At 35.2% G+C, this 21,769-nt stretch overlaps 2 protein-coding genes across 8 annotated transcripts; one reads left to right on the top strand and one right to left on the bottom strand.

Annotated features, from left to right (window-relative positions):
• Window positions 1-6,297: 6,297 nt before the first annotated feature.
• Window positions 6,298-18,017, top strand: LOC130800921 (protein tesmin/TSO1-like CXC 2). Of its 4 annotated transcripts, none has more exons than XM_057664658.1 (11): window positions 6,298-6,416; window positions 6,794-6,942; window positions 7,025-7,523; window positions 9,456-10,027; window positions 10,103-10,177; window positions 10,270-10,453; window positions 10,521-10,622; window positions 10,726-10,792; window positions 16,138-16,285; window positions 16,566-17,267; window positions 17,442-18,017. In XM_057664658.1, the coding sequence occupies exons 1-10, from the start codon at window positions 6,414-6,416 to the stop codon at window positions 17,221-17,223; spliced, it is 2,457 nt and encodes an 818-aa protein (XP_057520641.1). In that variant the 5' UTR covers window positions 6,298-6,413; the 3' UTR covers window positions 17,224-17,267; window positions 17,442-18,017. The 4 variants fall into 4 exon arrangements, with proteins under 4 accessions (XP_057520641.1, XP_057520642.1, XP_057520644.1 ...); XM_057664659.1 differs by having other exon boundaries at window positions 6,319-6,416; window positions 17,468-18,017; XM_057664661.1 differs by having other exon boundaries at window positions 6,320-6,416; window positions 10,524-10,622; window positions 17,468-18,017.
• Window positions 18,018-18,168: 151 nt separating this feature from the next.
• Window positions 18,169-21,539, bottom strand: LOC130800922 (uncharacterized). Of its 4 annotated transcripts, none has more exons than XM_057664666.1 (9): window positions 21,378-21,539; window positions 20,046-20,173; window positions 19,783-19,819; window positions 19,617-19,686; window positions 19,415-19,519; window positions 19,128-19,278; window positions 18,967-19,049; window positions 18,578-18,671; window positions 18,169-18,465 (listed from the first exon to the last, which is right to left on the bottom strand). In XM_057664666.1, the coding sequence occupies exons 2-9, from the start codon at window positions 20,147-20,149 to the stop codon at window positions 18,372-18,374; spliced, it is 738 nt and encodes a 245-aa protein (XP_057520649.1). In that variant the 5' UTR covers window positions 20,150-20,173; window positions 21,378-21,539; the 3' UTR covers window positions 18,169-18,371. The 4 variants fall into 4 exon arrangements, with proteins under 4 accessions (XP_057520649.1, XP_057520648.1, XP_057520646.1 ...); XM_057664665.1 differs by lacking the exon at window positions 21,378-21,539 and adding an exon at window positions 20,320-20,695; XM_057664663.1 differs by lacking the exon at window positions 21,378-21,539 and having other exon boundaries at window positions 20,046-21,331.
• Window positions 21,540-21,769: the final 230 nt, after the last annotated feature.

Raw genomic sequence — 21,769 nt, 5'->3', positions numbered from 1 at the left:
AAGACGTTGTAAGGAAATGCAAACTCAGCTAAATCTTCCAATAGTCTCGATTAGAAGTGACCATGGGAGAGAGTTTGATCAACTAGGCTTTGACTCCTTTTGTGAAAAATACGGCATAACCCATAATTTTTCAGCTCCTAGGACACCCCAACAAAATGGCGTGGTTGAAAGGAAAAATCGAACCTCAGAGGAAATGGCTAGGACAATGCTTATAGAAAATGGATAAGCCAAACATTATTGGGCCGAGGCTGTTAACACAGCTAATTATGTCTTAAATAAGTGCCTCATTAGACCCATACTTAAGAAAACCCCCTATGAGTTATTCAAAGGAAGAAAACCGAATATAGCCTACCTTAGACCATTTGGATGCAAATGTTTTATCCATAATAATGGCAAGGACAATCTGGGTAAATTTGATGCTAGAAGTGATGAAGGTATATTTCTTGGAAACTCACTGAATAGTAAAGCCTATAGAGTTCTAAATAAGCGTACAAGTATGGTTGAGGAAAGTATACATATAGTATTTAATGAATCAGACAATAGAACATTAAGTGAAGGATTTAAAGAGTTAAACCTTAATAAACATTTTGATGATATAAGTGATGACGAATTGGATGTTAATGATATTAGTGAAGTCAAAAAAAACATACAGGATACCATACAAAGTCTTGATGAGGTTGTAGAAAAACAGGTTGTAAACATTGAAGACTCACAGCCTGATCTTGAGACCCAACCTCAAAACCTGGAAACAGCTCTTGAACGTACTGCTTTAGATACGCCAATTAGAAATCCCTCAATGGAAGTAGGTACAAGTTCTTTGAATGATTACACACCATCCATATTATGAAGAAGACTTAGAATGTCATCTCAACATCCTCCAGAAAACATCATAAGTGATCCAAACAAAAGTACGCAAACTCGATCCTCTCTTAAGAATTTATGTGCATTTTCTTCTTTGTTTCTGTTGTAGAACCAAAAGAAGTTAAAGAAGCTATACAAGAATCAGAGTCGATCATTGCTATGCAAAATGAATTAAATGAATTCGAAAGAAATAAAGTTTAGGATCTAGTTGAAAGGCCTCCATATCGTACTATTTTAGTGCTTATAAAAAGATTTTAAACAAAATAATATTTTTTTAAGTTTAATATTTGAAACAAATTACAAAATCGGAAAAGGTTTAGGAATTAAAGATGGTTCGAAATGGATAACCAAAGGATTAGAGGTTTTAATTGAAAATTCGAAATAATTAATCGGAAGATTATGATTAAGAATTTTGAGTCTGTTACATGATGTTTTAAAAATGCATAATTCACTCATCTCCCTTTTTGTAAATCAATCCCAGCAAAGGGATTCTTTTTTTTCACACTCAAGCACAATCTTCACCAAAAAATAATTGGTATAAATTATTGAATTTTCTTTATAACATTACAGAAAAACATAATATTTCTTATTAAAATGACAAATGAAACCACCAAATATAATCAAATTTATAAAAAATATAAGAAACAGAGAGAAATGAGAAATGTACCTAGGGATTCTGAATAAGGAGAATTAGGATTAAATAGCCTCTCATCTTCAGCATTCTTTCTGAGTGTGTTAATGCATGAAAAACACCTCATTATTTCCCAAAAAAATTATTTTTTAATCACAAAGAAATTCAAAATTAGATTTTTAAGAAACACAGAAATTAAAATAAATATCAAGATCAAATTAAAGTAAATTATTTGATCTTCTGATGCAAGATGATTTCGAACAGGTTAACTGAAACGATTTTGAAGAGCTTCTAATGCAAGATGATTTCGAACAGGTTGATTTTGAATAGGTTGATTTTGAATAGATGATTTCGAACGATTTCGAACAGATGATTTCGAATAGATGATTCGAACAGATAAAGTGAGAAAACACAACTGAAAAATTGGGGTTGATGATTTTGAAGAGCTTCTCATGCAAGATTAATGTACTAGAGATTGATTTTGAAACTTAGAGTTGATAATTTCAAGTTGCTTTTTCATATTTTTTGACGTTTAGGGTTGATGATTTTGAAGTGATAAGGGCTTACAATGGAAAGTTTGGAAATAAAATGTTTGGATTAGGGCCCATTTACAACCCTTTCTAAAACCCTTATCCAACCCTTATCTTTTAATTTTTATAAATTAAATTTTAAACCCAACCCTTTTTCAACCCTCCCCCATATACAACCCTTAAATTTAAGGGCTGGATCAGGGGCCCCAATGAGAATCCAGCCCATTGCACAAGCCTAGTCACAAGTAAGAATTTATGTTAAAATTTTGATTTGGAAATGGGCTTTAAACTGAAAATTAAAAAAAAAAGATTATTTAACAACTTTATTCAAAAAACAAGCTTCGTTCAAACTTTATTCCTAAAATAAGTGTCCTTGCCTCCAAATCTAGGCTTGGTGTATACTCGCACTTACTAACAGCGAATTAAAAGAAATGGTCAAAAATTTAGTCAAGAGATATGTCGCTGTTAATAACAGCGACCTAATGTTTGACTGGTCAAACATAATGTCGCTGTTACTAACAGCGACATATCCCTTGACCTGGTTTGACTTTTGATGATCTTTTTGTATGATTTAAACTAACCGTTGTAAAATTGAAAAATAGCCGTTATGAAGTTGAAAATAGCCGTTGTTATTATGTTCTATAAATAACTCCATCATCTCCCTACTTCATTATATCCAAACTCCATCATTCTTGTTCTAGTTAATCGATTTTGAAGGTAACATAAAGTATTATGTTAGTATTATTCTTAATTTATAAATGTTAATATTATTTTTGAATGTTTACTTATGTTACTATATCATATGTGTTCCGTAGATGTCACAGGAGCATTCTATTGAAGAGCGTTGTGATTGTGGTTATGAAATTGAGATTAATACAGATTGAAGCGACGTCGATCCTGGCCGTGATTTTGTTGCTTGTCTTTTCTACTTAGATGAAGGATTCGAATGCACGTACTTTAGGTGGGTTGCTCCGAAGGGTACCAAATCGCTTGAAAAAGAAAAACAAGAGCTTGAGATGAGGTATTGAATCTCAAGAGACAAATAGATGATATGGAACATAGGAAAGAAGAGACTGAAAGAATTATGAGAAAGTTGAAGAAGCAATATTAGTTAACGGCGGTGGTTTAACTTAACAAATGAACTATGTAATTTGATATGGATTCGTTGAACATGAATGTAATTGTGTTGAATTTTCGAGAGCATTTTTCCTATTTGAATATGATTGTTTGTTTGTTTTTGATTAATTCATATTGCATTCTTGGCGGAATGATTCATCGCCGAAAACTCTAAGTACTTAACATCATTTCATTCATAGTAAACGTGTGATAATACGATAAAAATATATATATATCTACATATATATTACAAATTATACACAAAAGTCCAAATGTTACAAATATTGAATATGTACAAATGTTTAATATATACAAAATGTCACTAATGTTCAATATATACAAACAGTATACTAATGCTAATCCTCCTCCTGTACCCTGTCTAACTGTGACGGTTTACGACGCCTCCTACGATAGTAAGAGGCCGTCGCATGACGCTCGGGTAGGGGAGGTGATTGATACTATGATGATCCAACACCCTGTGAGGACCCGACACAATAGTCAGGGCACGTTAAGTCTACGTCCTCAAGATGAACGTCGGCATGATGAGGAGATGACCCCTGCTCGTCCATAGTGGTGTCGGGCACAACGACTTCTTGAATGAAGTGCTGAAACTGTGTCCCTAGGAGTATGCCTTGGGCAATCTTCCGTACAGGCTCCTCTTGGGTGGAGTTGATGATAGATGCAATGCCCTATGCCTGCATTAAGACTGAAGTATTAATGAAATCTATAACATGTAAGTTCTATGGATAATAATCAACGTTAAAGAATACTTACAAAGTGTGTCATTGTCGGTGCTCTGGGAGCGTACTGCGCTGCCGCGATGATACCTTGTGGTGTCATCCATCGACGAGTGATGGAGAGGAACCACGACATGTAATTCGTTGATAACAACATATGGCGATACTTACCATATAAATGTGTTCCGTCAATGGCAATAAGGGGTTTGCAATACTTGAACTCCTCAATACTAGGTTTAAAAGCCCAGAACACACGTTGGAAAGTTCTAATACTAGGACGGACGTACACACCAACATCATTATCTTCCTTAAAGAACCACTCAACTGCAGTCCCGGGGTTAGAAACTTGCATTGCTTTCAAGAAGCGTGGAAGAAGAGGATAAGAATCTTCCCATGTCCCATAGATGGAGAGAAGGGCTTTCTGTTTAGCACACCACGCCCGCTTATAGGTCACTTCGACACCAAATTGGTCTTTCACCATTTGTCGCACCATAGAGACCTTAATTGATAGGTCTTCAGCAACACAATTTCTAATAAGATTATTAATCACGGAAGATGTCAAATGAATGTGTCTAGCTGACACATTTTCAGTACTTAATACACAACCCCCATGCTTCCCTTTATATTTAACAATCTCCCATGCAGGTGAATAAGAGCTCAACCTAGCCCTAAACTTCCAAGCACACCCTCTCTTACACTTCAAGGTGAGCACGATTTGATTTGAAGTCTCAGTTTGGTACTCAACATTCCTACGAATATGATACAATCTAACAACATCCAACAACGCATCCTTGTTATCAAACATCATACCCTTTTGAAACTCTCCTTCATCGGTGTAGGTTGTATCACAAGCCCAAGACCTCTAAGAGTTGTCCTCAACGTGTTCATCTAGAGGGGGAACTAGTGCATAAGGTGTAGGAGCAATCATTGTTGGAATGTTGCCTAAGCTCATGTCATTAGCTAGAGCCTCCTCGTCAACACCCACATCGTCCTCAGAATGAGCTTCAACGAATTCATTACTCTCACTATTAACATCACCCCAAGGCTCATTTGTATCTTCTAAGTTAAAAGTATCATCATTTGAGACTTGAATTTGAAGTTGATTGGGTTCATTAGAAGGAGAAGAGGAAGATGGCATAATGGGATTTTGGGTTTCTTGGGTAGGGAAGGGCGTATGAGAAGGACCAGAAGAAGTTACATTCAGGAATGCATTTGTTTATACAACATTGACATCTTGATTCCCTAGGGGTACCTCTTCTACATATAACTCTAAAGAAGGAATAGAGGTAGACTTTGAATACTCCCACATTGCATCTATAGCCTCCTCATCCTCAACCAGAAGAGCTAACAATTCTCCATTCATATTGTACTTAAATCTTACATTAACAGTACTTCTTATAGTGTCAATGCCAATCTTAGAGCATATAAGATGTTTTAATTCATTCAAATCTATGTTTGAGTTGCATGCAAACAGTTTACGTCTTCCCCCAACATACTTAACATTGCTATTACTTGATCGAATTGAACTATTCCAAAAACATACAACAGTCACACGAAATGAAGCAATTTCTACAACAATACGTAGAAAGTCAACATCACCATTAAGTTCATAAGAAAGCAAGTACATTGTTCAAAATTAGGGTTTGCATTCAAATATTCTCTACATTAAATTTAAACATTTTCTACATTAAATTCATGAACAAACAACCACATTATGAAAATCATAGCAATAACAAGTACATTTGACATATTTATAGAGTTTAAGCATAAATGACCACTTTAAATGACATACTTATAAAAAACAAAAAAAACTAAAAAATTTATAATAAAAAGGTATCTTAATAAGCTGTAGATCACCGAGGAGTAGTAATTTGCAAATTTATGAACCTGCATTTAATTGAAACTTCATGAACAATTATAAACCCTAAATTTTTCGAAAAAAGAAATACCTGAAGTGAATGTAGTAAGATGACGGAACTAATTGGTAGTACAAACTTGGAATTTGATGAGATTAATTGAAGGATTGAAGTTGATTTTAATGGTGGAAAGAAGAGGGAGATTTTCGTGGGTTATTAGGCCTCTCAACGAAGTAAAGTGAAATGAGGAAGAAGGAGCTTCAGTAGAAATTTAGAACGCATGACGTCGCTGTTAGTAACAGCGACTTAATAGTTTGACCAGTCAACCATTAAGTCGCTGTTAGTAACAGCGACTTGACCCTGGACTAAATTTTTGACCATTTCTTTCATTTCGCTGTTAGTAAGTGCGGGTATACATCAAGTTTAGGTTTGAAGGCAAGAACATTTAGGAATAAAATTTGAACAAAACTTATTTTTTGAATAAAATTGTTAAATAATTTTATTTTTTTCAAATTTTCCTTAAACTTTAGTAGCCAAATGGCCCAAAAACATACTATATTGTATGAAAATAAAAGAAAAAAAACCCTAAGAAACTAAATTGACGTCTACTGAACTGTTTGGGTTCATCTTCATCAACGAAAAATCACGATTTCTCCATTGATGCTGATTTCAATACCCATTAATGGTATTTTTTTTTTCTCATTTTTTCTCTTTTGCTTTTCCTTTTCTTTTCTCCTTCCTGTTCTCTTCTCTTTTTCCTCTTTCTCTTCAATTTTTCTTGCTATTTGATTGCGTTTTAAGGTTGATATTGGATCGAGTGACATAACCTACCAGATCGTGTCCCCGAGCGATCCATATCGCAAAATGACCTGCGATTGTTCATAATTTTTTTTTCTCTGTTGAACATTCTCTTATGGAATTTTTCTTTGAACATTCTGTTATTTATTGCCTATCATCTTTTGTGATGAAGTTAATTGAAGGACATAATGTTGTATGACATTAACATATACGTTTAGAACTGTTAGTAGAAGATCTAATATGCCATAGTTTTTGTTTCTTCAGGACTCACCCGTATTTAATTACATTAGCAACCTTTCCCCCATACAACCCGTCAAGGCGGGACCTGTTGTTCAAGGATTTCCTGGGCTAGCTTCACCTCCTCTTGTATTTACTTCACCACGCATAAATTCACAAACAAGTTTCATCAACAGGTAAATCTGTACTGACATACTTAAATTTCAATTTAATTATTATTTTGCTTCAGAAAGTAAGTGAGATTTTAATTGCATCCAGGAAGCTGCAATCTTCTAGTTCTGGTACAAAATCTTCTCAAGACCATGATGATTGTCGGAAAGATGAAAGGGATTCGGAGTTTTCAGTTAAACTAGATTCTGGACTTAATTATCCATTGGTAAATAGTGATCAAAAGGCCGGCAATACTGAGAATTTACTACAAATTTCACATTGCAGCCCTTCTGGTTGCGTTGATGATTTTGTAATTGATCCTGGGCAATGCGCGGAGGAGTCTTCACATAATTTACATTCTGAAAGTGCCTTTCCGTTTCTAAAAGGTGGTGGTTTGGAGAAAAAAGATAATGGTGATGGAAAACTTGTTGGTCAAGATGCTTCTGCATTGCAAAAGGGTAAAACGACTGCACAATCAAAGTCAAAAATCAGTTTTAAGCTTATCAAAAATCAAGCACGACATCTATTACCATCTTCTGAGTGTTCGAGCAGGTTGTTGATGGATCATACATTTGAAAATTCTCAAACTGCAGATTCTATTAATGAGGTGACTATATGTTGAGCAAATGGGTGAATAATATTGATTATGCTGCTTTGTACAGCTGACCGAGTAATTCTTGCTTCAATACTGCATAAAAGAAATGGTCTAGGGAATAGCTTGCAACCCTATACGCCCATGTCTGCCTCATTTTGATGTCAGTTTATATTTTGATTGCAAAGTGCTTATTATACATTTTGATTGAGCTCATGGAATTTTTTTTGCAAAATTTACTTGCTGCTTATTACCGTCTTAAGATGAATCTATCGTGTATTTTTCCTGGTAGCCTGGAAGGAGACACGAACTGTTTCTATCTCAATGTGTCTGCTATTCCATTAGATCTATTAAGGTATTGGTGTTGTTTTGAATTATTGTTTTTACCTTCCAAAATATTCCAAGTCCTTCTCATTTGTGTAATTAAGGGTGCTTGATTGTTTGTGATGTGCATGTTGTAGTTTAACGTATTATTACTTTGAACATCTCCTCAGCTAACATAAGAATTGTTAATATTTTCTGTTTAGTTTTCTCTGGGAAAGCAAAGCAGCTAAGCCAGCTATATACCAACAAAAGTTTAGCCATTAGCATAGCTTTTAGAATCTCGATTCTAATCTACGATTCTACAATCCTACGATCCAAATATAGGCGACTGACTCGGAATGTAGATAGGATCGTAATGTGGTAGAATCAATCCTACTTAGCTTAAGAATTTAGATTGTACGATCATAACACGATTCTACGATCCTACGATCCAAAGATCTGATCCTACATAGGTAGTTTTAATCATATAATATTTTCATATAATCCATATTGCAATTATGTATAAATATATATATTTAAAATAATTATATCAGTACCACTATAACATTTTAAGTTTTTCTTTATCTGCAGTTTAATAGTGATTATTAAAAGTATTTTTTTCAAAACATAATAGATGAATTTAAATAAATTTTTACTTATACCTTAAAATTAGATAAAGAGACAAATGTAATTGAGAATTAGTAATCCAAAGCACATTAATGCATATTTGTAGGATCACACGATCCTACGACCCGATTCTACCGATTTCGATCCTAACCTTACAAAGATCTAGGTAAAATCTCGATCCTAATAACCTTGGCCATTACCTTGTCTCATGTGTTGAAGTATTTTTCGTTTTTTGTGTGACTCCAATAGAAATAATGAAAAAAACATACTATACATTAGCACAATAAGTTTGATCTATTTTATGTTAAAATTTTAAATATATGTCTAGAAGTTCTTTCTACCCCACTTTCTATTCTATGTTTCCTTTTCTAAATTAACACTTGGGCTAGATAACAATTCCATGAGATTCTTGTCTTGTTGTAAACTTGATAGCTAAATTGTTTGCTCTTTGTTTTTAGTTAGAAGCAGGTGGAAGTGAGGTCCCTACTTTGTGTAGTGCTGAAGAACTTGAATGGATGGCGTTTTATGTTTATATGTGTCAGAATTTAGAATGCTTCTTTTTCCATTACATGAGTCAGTGGGTGCTTTGTTTGGAGAAGAATTCAACGATTGTCTTTGAACATTAGCCCTTTAGTTGCTGTTTATGAGCTAGTGGTGTCTTTTCGTGATGTCTGGGGACATTACCATTTCTTTTTCCTTTCATCCCATTGTTCGTGTATTGTTGGGAATTGGGACCAAGGGTTTGGAATGGCTGTCCTAATTTTGGCGGGTTTGTGTTCTGTGGTCCCCATACTTACAATCTCTTTGGTGGTTGTATGACATTCCTTTTCAAGTATAATTAAAAACTTGGCTACACATTTGAGAGTTTTTCTGTTTAAATGTCATACATATTCACTACAAAATGGCTGTTCTATTACCTGGTTTTTTCATCCTTTCCGCTATTGTTTGAGGTTACAATCATATTTTATTTGCTTGATGAAAAAGGGACTAACTTTCTACAACTTGCTAAAATTACAGACTAGTCACTCTGAACGTGGTTGTCTTAGGCGTTGCCTTTTTGAGGAGAGTCAAAGGAAGCATCCTGCTGATGGAACCGATTACTTAAATCCTATTTCTAATGTCCAGATCACTGATTCTGTCAACGAATCCACTGAAAAATCAACCAAACCCACTATTGCTTCATGTGTTTCTACTGTTGCCATTTCCAAGCCACTAGGTATAGGGTTGCATTTGAATAGTGTAGTTTACCCCAGATCAACAGATAGAGTAATTGGTAATCAGGAATCATCTACCGTAAAAGCGGAAAAGAAGAGTTTTGTTGCAAAAAACCTGTCAGATGAAACGGTTACTGACTCCAATGTAATTGAAAAAGTTCCAATTAGACCTAAGGAGACAGATCAACATAAGGCCTGCTTATTTCCTACTTCTGACAATACTATAGATTCGGATGCTATTGAACAAATCAATGATGCCACAGAGGTAAAGCTAGATGATAGTTCTAACTCATCATGTGACAAGAGAAAATTAAGTTCGGATGGAGCTGAAAATCATGGGTCTAGCCTTGCAGTTCTAAGCTCTCAGAAGAAAAGGTAAGCATCAAATTTTTGTCATACTAGTTTGTAGTTGTCAAACCCTTTACTTGCGCATTGCCTTTGTTTTTTCAGGAAAAAGGGTTCAACCTCTATGGATGATGACACTGACAAACGATGTAATTGCAGAAAAACCAAATGTTTAAAGCTGTAGGTGTATATTTCTGATTGCTACACTAAATATTATAGGTGCTAAATGAAAATGTTCAATAGTCTGTCTGCTCTCATTGATATTACTGCAGTTATTGTGATTGTTTTGCTGCTGGATTTTATTGCGGTGAATCTTGTGCTTGCCAAGGGTGCTTCAATAGACCAGAATTCAAAGACACCGTTATTGAGACAAGGCAGCAAATTGAGTCTAGAAACCCACTTGCATTTGCGCCTAAAATTGTGCAGCCAATCACAGGCTTTCCTGCTATTGTTGAGGTGATTCCCCTCCCTTTTTTCCGATATGTTGAATGATAGTTGGACGTTAGTAATTCTTAAACTTTAGCAGGAACTGAGCACTCTGTCAACTCCATCTTCGGCAAGGCATAAAAGAGGATGCAATTGCAAAAAATCAATGTGCCTTAAAAAATATTGCGAGTGTTATCAGGTTTTGTCTTCTCTGGGGTCTTTATGTTTATAATTTTGTAAATGTTGGTGCTTCACACCTATATTGTTTATTTACTAGTTCTGCTCTATCATATCTTGAATAGGCTAATGTGGGATGCTCAGAAGGATGTCGCTGTGAAGGATGTAAAAATATATATGGAATAAAAGAAGGTAAATTAGTTGTTCAAATTTGTTTGTCTTTTGCTCTATGAGAGAATCAATTTTATTTGTTATCCTTTATGGTATTTTTATTTTTAATTGATTTGGATTAGATCCTATTCTTAGTCCTGTTTATGTGTTGGTGTATATGTGTGTGGCTTGTCATGGAAATAGTAAGAAACTAAGAACATGCTAATGATTAGTGAAAAAGATGAAGAAAAGCTACCAACTTATAATCTTGTCTTAATTTATTTCATTTCATTTTGTTGGATGTAATATTAATTGGATTTGTTTACTTAACAGTGTGCGCTAATTTCTTTTCTTCTTGCTTTGAAAAACTATTCTTGACAACATATATTTTGCATGTTGTCAAAGTCAAAGTAATGTACTCTTTACGTCCCAAATTAGTTACTACATAATCCTTTTTGGGCTATTGCAGATCAACTACAATATTTTGTATGGTGATAAGTTTTTACAAATTAAACTTCAAAACATAATCTTATTTAATCCTTTTAACTTTAATTTAATGCATTTACACCATTCATTTATTTTATAAACTTTATTTTAGTGCATGTAATACATCCAATCCTAGAATTCTTTATCCATTAATATAGTCTATTATAATCCATTGAATCATGCGAACCTCTTATTTATGTGAAATTGCAAATAATGTTTACGAGGGTCAATTGGAAACAACTTCTTTATTATCACTTATAAGTGTATAACAAGGTTAATGTTTGCGTAAATCCGACCCCCCAAACCCTAACCTAGGTGGGAGCCACTTAATATCATTGGAATGATGAAATGTTGTTGACAGAATACTCGGTATAACATCTAATTTGCGACTGAAATAAATTATGTTAGTGAGAACATTAAAAAGTTTGGTGTATTATGAGTTATGGATTATTAATGTAGTAAGAATTATTAGTAGTGCAAGCCCTTGACTTTTACAATTGTTTTTTACGCCATCTTTAATTGTTTTTTACTTATAAGCCAAAATGAAATGGTTGGTCTTAGTAGCTTTTTTCTTTGGTTTTTGGTTGCCACTTTTTCTCTAATAAACAATCAAACAACCAACGTGTATCACTAGACATCTCCGGTAACAATTGTCTTATTTGGTTGGCTTTACAAAGCTAATAGAGCATGCCAATGCAACCAACTTGTTGAACAAGCCAATTGAAGCAGGCAACAATGAACCAACAACCAATTGCCTTACTCCCCCTTAATCTTTCATTATTTTTATATGATAAAGAGTTAATACACTAGGCTTAATAACTAAGCATCGTGTACACATAAGATAAGTTTTAAAGTGAAGGATTTTCTAAAACAAAGTAAGTAACACTTGCTTGCGAAATTTTAGCCGCTATATATAGAACATCTTGGGGTTTGTAGGACATTTTAAGGGGTTTGTTGAATCTTAAATGTTGTTGCTTGAGCAATAGGAATTAGATTATTGTTTGGTAATTTTTCTCTTGTGCTTAGTATGACCATGCAATCTTTCCAATTAATGTTGATCCTTTAGTCAATTCTCAATGGAACTACAATATCTTTGATGATTGAGCATTGAATAGGGTTAAACGGCTTTTTATGTCATGTAAATATGCACAAATAAATGTATGTTGATCTTTATGAACTTTGTAGAGATTAATATGCTTGACAGAAAGTGTGTATGATTATTCCTTTAAGATGGGTCTGAGAGGGGAAGTAAACAAAATTATTAACAATAGATGTGTTTCTATGAATGGAACATTAGAATTAAATTGGTGGAATATAATGTCATTTGACGAATTTGGGAATAAGGGAGCATCTGGAATTTATGCTTTCAAAGCACAGTTAAAGCACCAAACTCAAAAGAAGAAAAACATGGATTTTAATTGTGGAAATATGATATTATTTTAAGTATAGACTTGAAAAGATTTCTGCAAATGTTTTGACCAATTTAGATTACTATGTGAAGGAGACAATTAGACAACATATTAACTCTCATTGCTAGAAAGATTGAAGGGTTGGTGATGGAATTTGGGTGGTTTAACACTACAAAAGGTATTTTCTACTTTAGAGTGAAGAAGGGATTTTTCAAGATTCTCTAGTTAAATAGGACTATAGGAGTAACAAGGTTCTTTTCCCATAGACTGTTTTGCTATTATTATATTAGATAGTTTGCTTTTGCATCATCTTGAGACACACCAAGTCTCCAATCTACTGTTCAAGAAAAAAGAGAAAAAAAGAATAGAAAGAATGAAAGAAAGAAACACAAGAATGAACATCAAAGTTTCGAGCACTACTGCTCCTAAGTCCCACTTTTTATTAATTTTCTTCACCCTCTATTCAATACAACATGTGCTTATATAGGCATCAAGACCCAACAACTAAAATAATAGAATATGACAAACAAAATAGAAAACATTTAACTAAATGTTTTCTCCTCCCACTCCTAATAATGCACCTTTTCCTCTTAATTGGACTGACCCTTCCCCACTGTCTTTCTTACGCCTCCTCTGATAGGTCTTCAGCCTAGGTTCCACTTCCACCTCTGTCTCTGTCTCGGACATGACAATACCGCCTGCCAAAAGTTGCACCTTGTCCTCAAGGTGTGAAATAAGAAAAGCCAAGAAGAATTTTATTCGCATCTTTCCAAGTAGATTTGGTTATATCCAAGCTTCCAAAGCAACCAGTATCTCTCTAGGCTGTGACGGCTCCTATCTAACTTGGAGTATATCAGCAGGTTGGACCAACTATTCTAAGTCCATAGTCAAAGGAGGAGCAGCCACTGCAACATCAGGTGCTCCAGTTGCCCTCTTGAGCTGATACACGTGAAAGACTGGGTGTAGTTGGCAATCTGTAGGAAGAGCCAGTAGCAACCTTACCAATCCGCTGAGTAATTTGATATGGGCCATAGAACGAAGACTCAACATCTCATTGATGCGTTTAGCCAAAGTTTTCTATCTATATGGGTGCAATTTCATAAAAACCCAATCTCATTGATAGGCAACATCCTTTCGTCATTTATTCGTATCAGTGGTAACATAATTTGCCAGTTAATTCGTTTTCTGTATGCACGATTCGCTGAAAATGACTTTAAAACAGCCCAAAACCGACCATAATTCACTTTCCTTGATTCGCGATTTGCAAGGAGATTAGTGAATCATGTGACAGTGATCCACATAATACTTCATCCGTTGTTGTGTCTTCAAAATATTAAACCGGAGTTCTTCCAACATTACATCCCATTCTTTTTGTAGCTGGTTCAAAGAGTCAACTGGAGTGTGTTGATGTCCCATTCGAACTACATGGGGAGGCACCCGCCCATATAAAGCCTGAAATGGAGACACTCGAGTTGAAAGATGAGGTGAGGTGTTATAACTGAATTCAGCCCAATGTAACCATTCCGTCCACTTCTTAGGTTCTCATTCGCAAAGCATCATAAGTACGTCTCTACCACCTTGTTCATAATTTCACTTTGGCCATTTGCCTGTGGATGATATGCTGTGCTGCTCAATAACTCAGTTTGTTGCAATCGAAATATTTCCCTCCATAAGATAGTCATAAAAACCTTGTCACGATCCGACACTATCGTTGAAAGAAACCCATGTAACCTCATTATTTCTCTAACAAAACTATCAGCCCACGCTCGCTAGTAAAAGGGTGATTGAGAGCCAATTAACCCCTCAAATCCTAGTGCCCACCACCTCAGCCCTCTCATATCCTTTGCCTTAGGTTTACCATTCACATACCTTGTTTTCTTCTACTACACTATTTTCTTCTTCTATCTTCTACTACATGAAAAGTCCTCTGTTTTGATGATTTTAAATCTAAAAACACACCAAAGCTTAGTGCAATTACTAATATCACTACTACAAATAACAATTTTAGTGTCTGATTTTTCTTGATTTATTAGTTAATTGATGAATTTTTTTCGATGATAATGGTGATTTTGTTGTGGGTTTTAGAAGAGAAATGCGTCGGGTACGGGTGAAGAATCAAGGTATGAGTCTGGGTCAGGGAATGTTCGGGTTTGGGTTAAGAATTAGCGCATGAGTCCGGGTCAGGAAATGGCCAAGTTCGGGTAAAGAATCAGGGCATGAGTCTGAGTCAAGGAATGGTCGGGTTTAGGCTAATGGGTTGTGGACTGTGGAGGGCGGTGTGTGGCGAAAGGGAGGGAGGGGTAAATGGCAAAGGCTAATGGAGGGCTGGCAGGTTCAGTGGAAAAGGGATGGAGAGTAGTTGATTTTTTCTTTTAATTTTTTAAATTTTAATTACAAGTTAACAATTGAGCAACAACATTCTTGGTTAAGTGACTCAGAAGTTGAGATTATTTATGGTTAATCAATTGGTGGAATTATCGTAGGAAACGAGAGAAAGTTTAGATTATTGTAGGTAATTTTTCAAAAACATTTATAACTAAATGCTTTCTCCTCCCACTCCTAATAATGCACCTAGATAAAGCTCAATTGTATATTGTTATCCCGGATATCTGCAATGTTAAAATATGCAGAGTTAGGCTTTTCATTTGCACTTGGTTCGGTTCACCTTATCAGTTAATTATAAGAGCCGTCTGTCAAATTTTCCAACCTGGAAGGAAATTCTTTTGACCTGATTTACTCCCAGTCTCATGGGTGAAGTATAATTAAGCTTCTCGACGCAATTTTCTTGATTGGATGCCCTCCTGTTGTTTTTATGATTTAAGAGGTAAATTGTCCAATCAATGTGCGAGGTGCAGTATCTACTCTGTTATACACTCGGCATGTTTTCATTTTCGCTGAGATTCTGTTTAGAATCTGTCTTGAGAGGGTGTATTGAGAGTCAGTGATTGATCCCGAATTGTCCATTAAACACTAGTTGTTTTTTTGTGGTGTTCGGTAAACAGTTGCTTGAATAGGCAGGGTTAACTAATCTCGTTTATTATGCATATGGGAGGAGTATATTGAAAATAGAAGGCAAACATATAAATCAACCTTCTGGAATTTGGATGTATGTTAGTTACCTTATGCCCAATGACCCTTGTAGTAGGATTCAAATCTGTGACCTTCGTTGTAAGATGTCAATCCTACTATTAGACAAACCTATATTATACAATACTGCATAGTGGTCTACTGGATCAAATCTGGTCATCTAATGCTCTCTATGCTAGCTGCCAAATTTTGCTCCATATGTTAGTTCAGTCTACTGATTGTAATGTGTTTGTTAACTTCTCTCACTTTACTCTTATAGTTTTTTTGTTTCTAACAGACATGGTCATTGACCTGAATGAAACTGTAACTTAATTAGCTGCATCCTGCTTCATGTACACAAGTGATGTGTTTAATTCTCATTGAGTTGATCTGCTTCATATTAATCCTGAACCTCTCTATTTCCAGATTATAATATTGCGAGAGAAATTATGATCAAGAGAGCATCTCTTGAAATGTCAGAAGGAACAACGATGGCCAACAGTAATTTTCCCAGCAGTAGGATGCATAATTATCCTCACTTGTCGCCAGTTACACCAGCATTAGAGTGCTCAGAGTAAGATAAAGTTGACCCTTGAGGCCTAGTTCTCATCTCTTAAATTTACTAAACCGAATTATAGCTTTACATGTTGAAACTGATTCTCAAAATTTCAATAACAAACCCAGTTTCCCTTACTAAAATTGGTTTTTGCTGTTTGTCTGGTGATTTTTACTTATTCGAGATAAACTTACAAAATTATTGTTCAAATCAGATGTTTATAAGCTGTAGATAACAAGTCCGTAGTTATGTTATTTTTTGAAGTTTCCAATCACTCTGTTTACATCTTCAAATGCAGTCAGAGAAAAAATGCTCCCAAATCTCGGCTACCCTTCAGGAGATTTATGCAGACTTTAGATTCTCATCATGATATGTTGACGTCTGAAGGGAGACCTTCGTCTCCAGAAATTTCACAATGCCATGGTGTCCTGTTAGAAAAGACTAAATCTACAGATTTAGTTGCTCTTCATGCCGAAAAAGTTTCGGAGAACACAGTAGAATTAGTAGGGACGGATGATGATCCCATACTTGCACCCTGTTCGCAATCGTCAGATACTGATGTGATAAATAGCAACTCGAGGAACGTTTCACTGCCTCATTCTTCTGCTGAATGCGTCCCACCGCCACCTAGTAGCGTACTCAGATGGCGAAGCTCACCCATAACACCATGTAGACAGTCGGTCACTCTTGATCTCAAAGATTTTGGTGCTGGCAGCAAAGACCCTGACATGTTTGAAGATGACACGCCTGAGATACTGAAGCACTCATCTACCACTGTCAAATCTGTGAAAATGAGCTCTCCAAATAAGAAGCGCATCTCCCCCCCACATCATCTCAATAACTCTTCAGAATCTCTGAGAAGTAGCCGCAAATTTGTATTACGCGCTGTGCCTTCGTTTCCGTCACTTACACCTTATTCCAAAACCGGCAGGGATGACACAAAAGGTCAACCATAACTTTAGAAGCCTGATCATGCCAAATCATACCCAACACATTCATGGTGAGTTTCCTATTTTTGTTTGCTCCCTGGTTTTGGGCTTTTGGCAACTTATACACTATATTACTACGGAATGGCAACAGAGCATTGACACTGTTAATGTTGTATCAATATTGAAAATGCTTATAGACTTGTTCCTAACGTGCTCTTAATAGTCTTCTTTATCTAATTCTTCAGGTATTATATTGTCTTATGTGTATCAGCTTGCATAAGCAGTACATTCCAGGACATATTAGTGAATACAAGGTTTGTCTCTTGAACTCCGGATATGGGAAACACTATTTTGTGAGATCCACTCTCGGTCTTATGCGGACAAGCTGCAATATGGTCACAGGTACTAAAATAGTGTCAATTGTTAGTCAGTTTGCACCACAATCTGAATAATAGCCCTGATTGTATATGTGAGATCTTTGAGATGTAACCTAATTCTAGTCTCTCCCTTTACGGACCCTTTAAGGGTGTATTTTTTTTTCCCTCTAATTGAATACTTTCAGGGGGGTTAAGAAAAAGGAAGTAAAATAATTTTTTATTTGTACTGGAATTGGTGAATATCACAGGTTCTTACAGTTATTATTCAGCATTTGTCTTTTCAATGCTCATCTTTTTGTACTAGATTGATTGCTTCATTCTGGAATTGATTGAGCAGAGCTTTATGACAGTGTTGCTCGACTTGTCTTGTACCTCTAATTTACCTTTGTAGGTGTGAATCAGAACCAGGGTTGTGATTGTATAATTATGGATTTTAGAAAGTAATATCATATTAGTTTAGTCTATTTCATATTTAGAAAGTCAAACGGTGGTGACATTTATTAATGCTCTAATCTTTTTCATTGTTCAAAAGGCATTTAGTCTAACTCTTAACCAGTTCTCGCCAGTCGGCAAGATATTCTATGGTTCAGTTGATTTCTGAACGCGCAAAAAGGAAAGCGGGCAATATGCCAGATATTTATTGTGCAGATAATAGTTATTGATACAAAGTTTATGTCATGTTTTCTTTTATATATATATATATATATATATATATATATATACTAAAACAATCTTCATCGGATTGCCATCTATCTGTGTATCAACTAAAGAACATATTGCTGCTTTGCCTTCATTATCTTAGGAATCTGAAGGGGTCCCTTCAAGATCCAACACTGTCGTTAGCCATTTGCAAACTTCATCCGTTTCTTCCGGAATTGTATAATGACCTAGCCTGCATAACATACCCACATTATGAGACCACTTATTGAGTGTGTATATTGTATATATTCATGTATATGCCATTGTTTAGCATGTGCTTCGAAGTTAGTATAAGAATAGTGTACCCCTCGTAGCTCCTGAAAGTAATATTCTGGAATCCGATTGAAGTAAGAGCCTCCACAGCTTTCTCTCCATGTCCATAAGCAACCACTTCATCAGCTGAAACAAAATGGGGAAATGAAGAGAAACTATTATTCCTTGACAAAATTCGATAATAGAAGGGAAGTGGTGTTGATTAGACAAAAAATTATGGATATACATCCCATGATGAAGTGTTAATAGCTGTACAAAATTCGCTAATCTTCTTGCGAATAGAAAATTGTGAATAAAGAAAAGTTAATTATTGTCGGTTTTAGGCTTAATTTTGGGTCATTTTGAGACAATGGTGAATTCAAAAGGCGAAGGGGAAGAAAACACAGTGACAAGAAAGATGCAGAATAAGGAACCGGAATACCTAATCCATGACAAAGTAAAATGGGCACATCTACCGCACGCAGCACAGCTTCTTGAGAGTCCTCCGTCCACGTTCTTAATAAGCTATTAATTGCAAAAGTTACGATTTTGTAGGAACACAAGTTGATGAAACTCAAAATACTTGCTACAAAAATTACAAACCTTGAACACGGCAGCCACCCACTCAGTCCCACAGCTATGCTCAGAGTTATAGGATAAGGGTTCCCATTACTGTATCGCCCTAAAACTTGGCATATTACAGAATACAAAGCGATAGCGGCACCCATGTTGAATCCTCCAATACCGAGTTTGACTACATTCAGAATTTCAAACATCAATTCCAAGTCTTTGACAAACTTTCTTCGTTGTTGAACAGAAAATACAAAGAACCCATATAAAAAAGGACTTGGGCTATCTTGTAACATCGGAAATTCATCAAAAACACATACCATCAGAGGGTTCACTGGACAAAAGGTTAGCAATATGTGTGGCTGAAGCATCTAAACTCTCCATATTGGCTGGAGCGTTTTCTGATATATCGTCTGCATCAAACCCTGACATCATCAAACCAATAGATTCCTTCAGTTGTTATCTGCAGATAAGAAATAGAAGTGCAACAGCCGGCTGTAGTGATTGAGAAGATGTACTTACAAGAAGTGCAAGGAAATCCCCCAAGAAGTGCAACTGGACGAGTAGGAGCAGTTGGGCAAATCCATTTAATCTGCATGTTTATAATACTATCAAATTTGAGCTCATAAGTTCCTGATCATCAAATAAAAGATGGTTATGAATATGATACTAGGCCAACAGAACTTACATTTGGAAGGGGAAGGTTCTCGAACAGCTGAGACCAGCTGCAACGTAGAAAACAAAGTTAAATAGAAAGTTATAACGCGACATTATATATTCCCAATGCCACTAGTTTTCATTCCCATTACCACTGTTTAATACCACCTACTAAACTGGCCGTAAAGGCTTTTGCCTAAGCGGGCTTGGGTTGGGATGCACGCAACGTTAAATTACCCATGTAATAACAACAATTTTGTTTCCGATTGTCGCTTGTGGCTTGTAAAACATTACCTCAATCCTTTATCACCCATTCCGTGCAGCCAGACTATAGTAGCCTGGTGTTTTCCCTTAGGCCTGATGACATAAGTTCCTCCAAACTCCAAATTTGTTCTCATGAGTCGCTGTCGTTTCCTCACTAGCTGCAACAACGGAAATATTTTATCTAACAAGCTCTTCAATACAGGTTTTCTTCCTATCATTGCAAAATGCCATAACTCAACGAGCGTTGCAATTTTTTAAAGCATTTGATCACAACATTCTAAAGCTCAAGGGATAAGTAACTGACCTGAATCCCCAACATGTATGTCCACAAAACCTAGCTGTTAAGAAAATGATAATACCATGTTTGGCAACTACTTTACTATTAAAATTATACTGACAAGTAAGGGCAAACATGGAAACATAACCTAGCTACCTCGAATCTGAATCAACTCTGAAAACATCCTAAATTAATTAACTAAAGATTTGGCACTATGTAAAAGAAAAGATGATGAAAGGCAAAAAGATCAATAAAAGTAGATTTCCTTTATGGAAACAAAAGCCACCGGCTAATTAATTTGACCTAACTACCCAACCAAACATAGTCTAATTATTTGAACTGTATATTAAGAAGCCATCCCTGTAGCAGGTAATTCATTCTCATCCTAGAACACATCAATATATCTATTCTCTACCTAAAACAAATAAATAACCTCACTTTTTTAGGCTTTTTAATTTTGAACAACCACAAATTTTATTCGGTAATACATCAAAAGTTTAAACTAATAACTGATTACCTTTAATATAACTCTATTAGGTGCAAATTAGGTAGAATGGTTAAGTACCCTTTGTAAATACAAACTTCAAAGAAAAACCCACCTTCTCTAGCCAATGTTTTTTATCATGCAAATAACAACATAACAATATTCTATCACACCAATTTCTCACCCTTGTTACAAGGGGTCCTGTGCGAGGTGATCGACCGCACATGACCTTCTCTTTTTCTCGTATATGAAAAAAATTAATGAAAAAAATTAATAAAAAAATATATGTTAAGTTTGTTAATAATAAAATAAGTATATTTACTTAGGAAAATAAAAATTTTGTACAAGAATTTAAAGTTTTTCAAAAGGGCTCTGTTGTTACTAATAAGAAAGAGGTCGTTAAATTAGAAATTTCACTACATATATTGTCAACATCACCATGGTCAAGTATTCACAAGTTCAAAAATGTAAGTGTTCAAAGTAAAATGCAACAATTGAAATAACAAGAATGAGTCGGAATACATACTAACATCAAATATAAACAATGTAAAGGACTTTATCTCTAATTATACTAACATCAAATATGAATCTGTGTACTAACCTGGATTTTTGGGTATATGATTAAAAGAAAATTCTGAAGTAAAATTTTATATTTTGTGGTTTCTCTTTCTCTATAATGAAGTTGTGATGTTTTCTGCTTATGTCCTCCATCCAGGTTTGGTGATCCCACAGTTCATAGTTTACTCCACCAGGAGAAAACAGGAGATCGTAGCAGAACACCCCACCACACGTGTGGACAGTGCACTCAAGTAATCCTATGACTTCTTTTGTTGCATTTTGCATTATTATTTCTTTGTTCATTATATGCAACCTACTTTTTCTAATTCAAATTAGTTGCTATATTTTTTATCTTTAATCTTCAGTTATCTTACTACTTTGACCCTCTACGCATATTTAAAAATTATGATAAAATTAAAAAATAAAGTATTGGTC

The sequence above is a fragment of the Amaranthus tricolor genome, chromosome 15, assembly GCF_026212465.1.
Source record: "Amaranthus tricolor cultivar Red isolate AtriRed21 chromosome 15, ASM2621246v1, whole genome shotgun sequence".
Classification (NCBI taxonomy): Eukaryota; Viridiplantae; Streptophyta; class Magnoliopsida; order Caryophyllales; family Amaranthaceae; genus Amaranthus; species Amaranthus tricolor.
The sequence above is the reverse complement of the archived record's forward strand: the minus strand, read 5'-3'. Positions and strand labels throughout refer to the sequence as shown.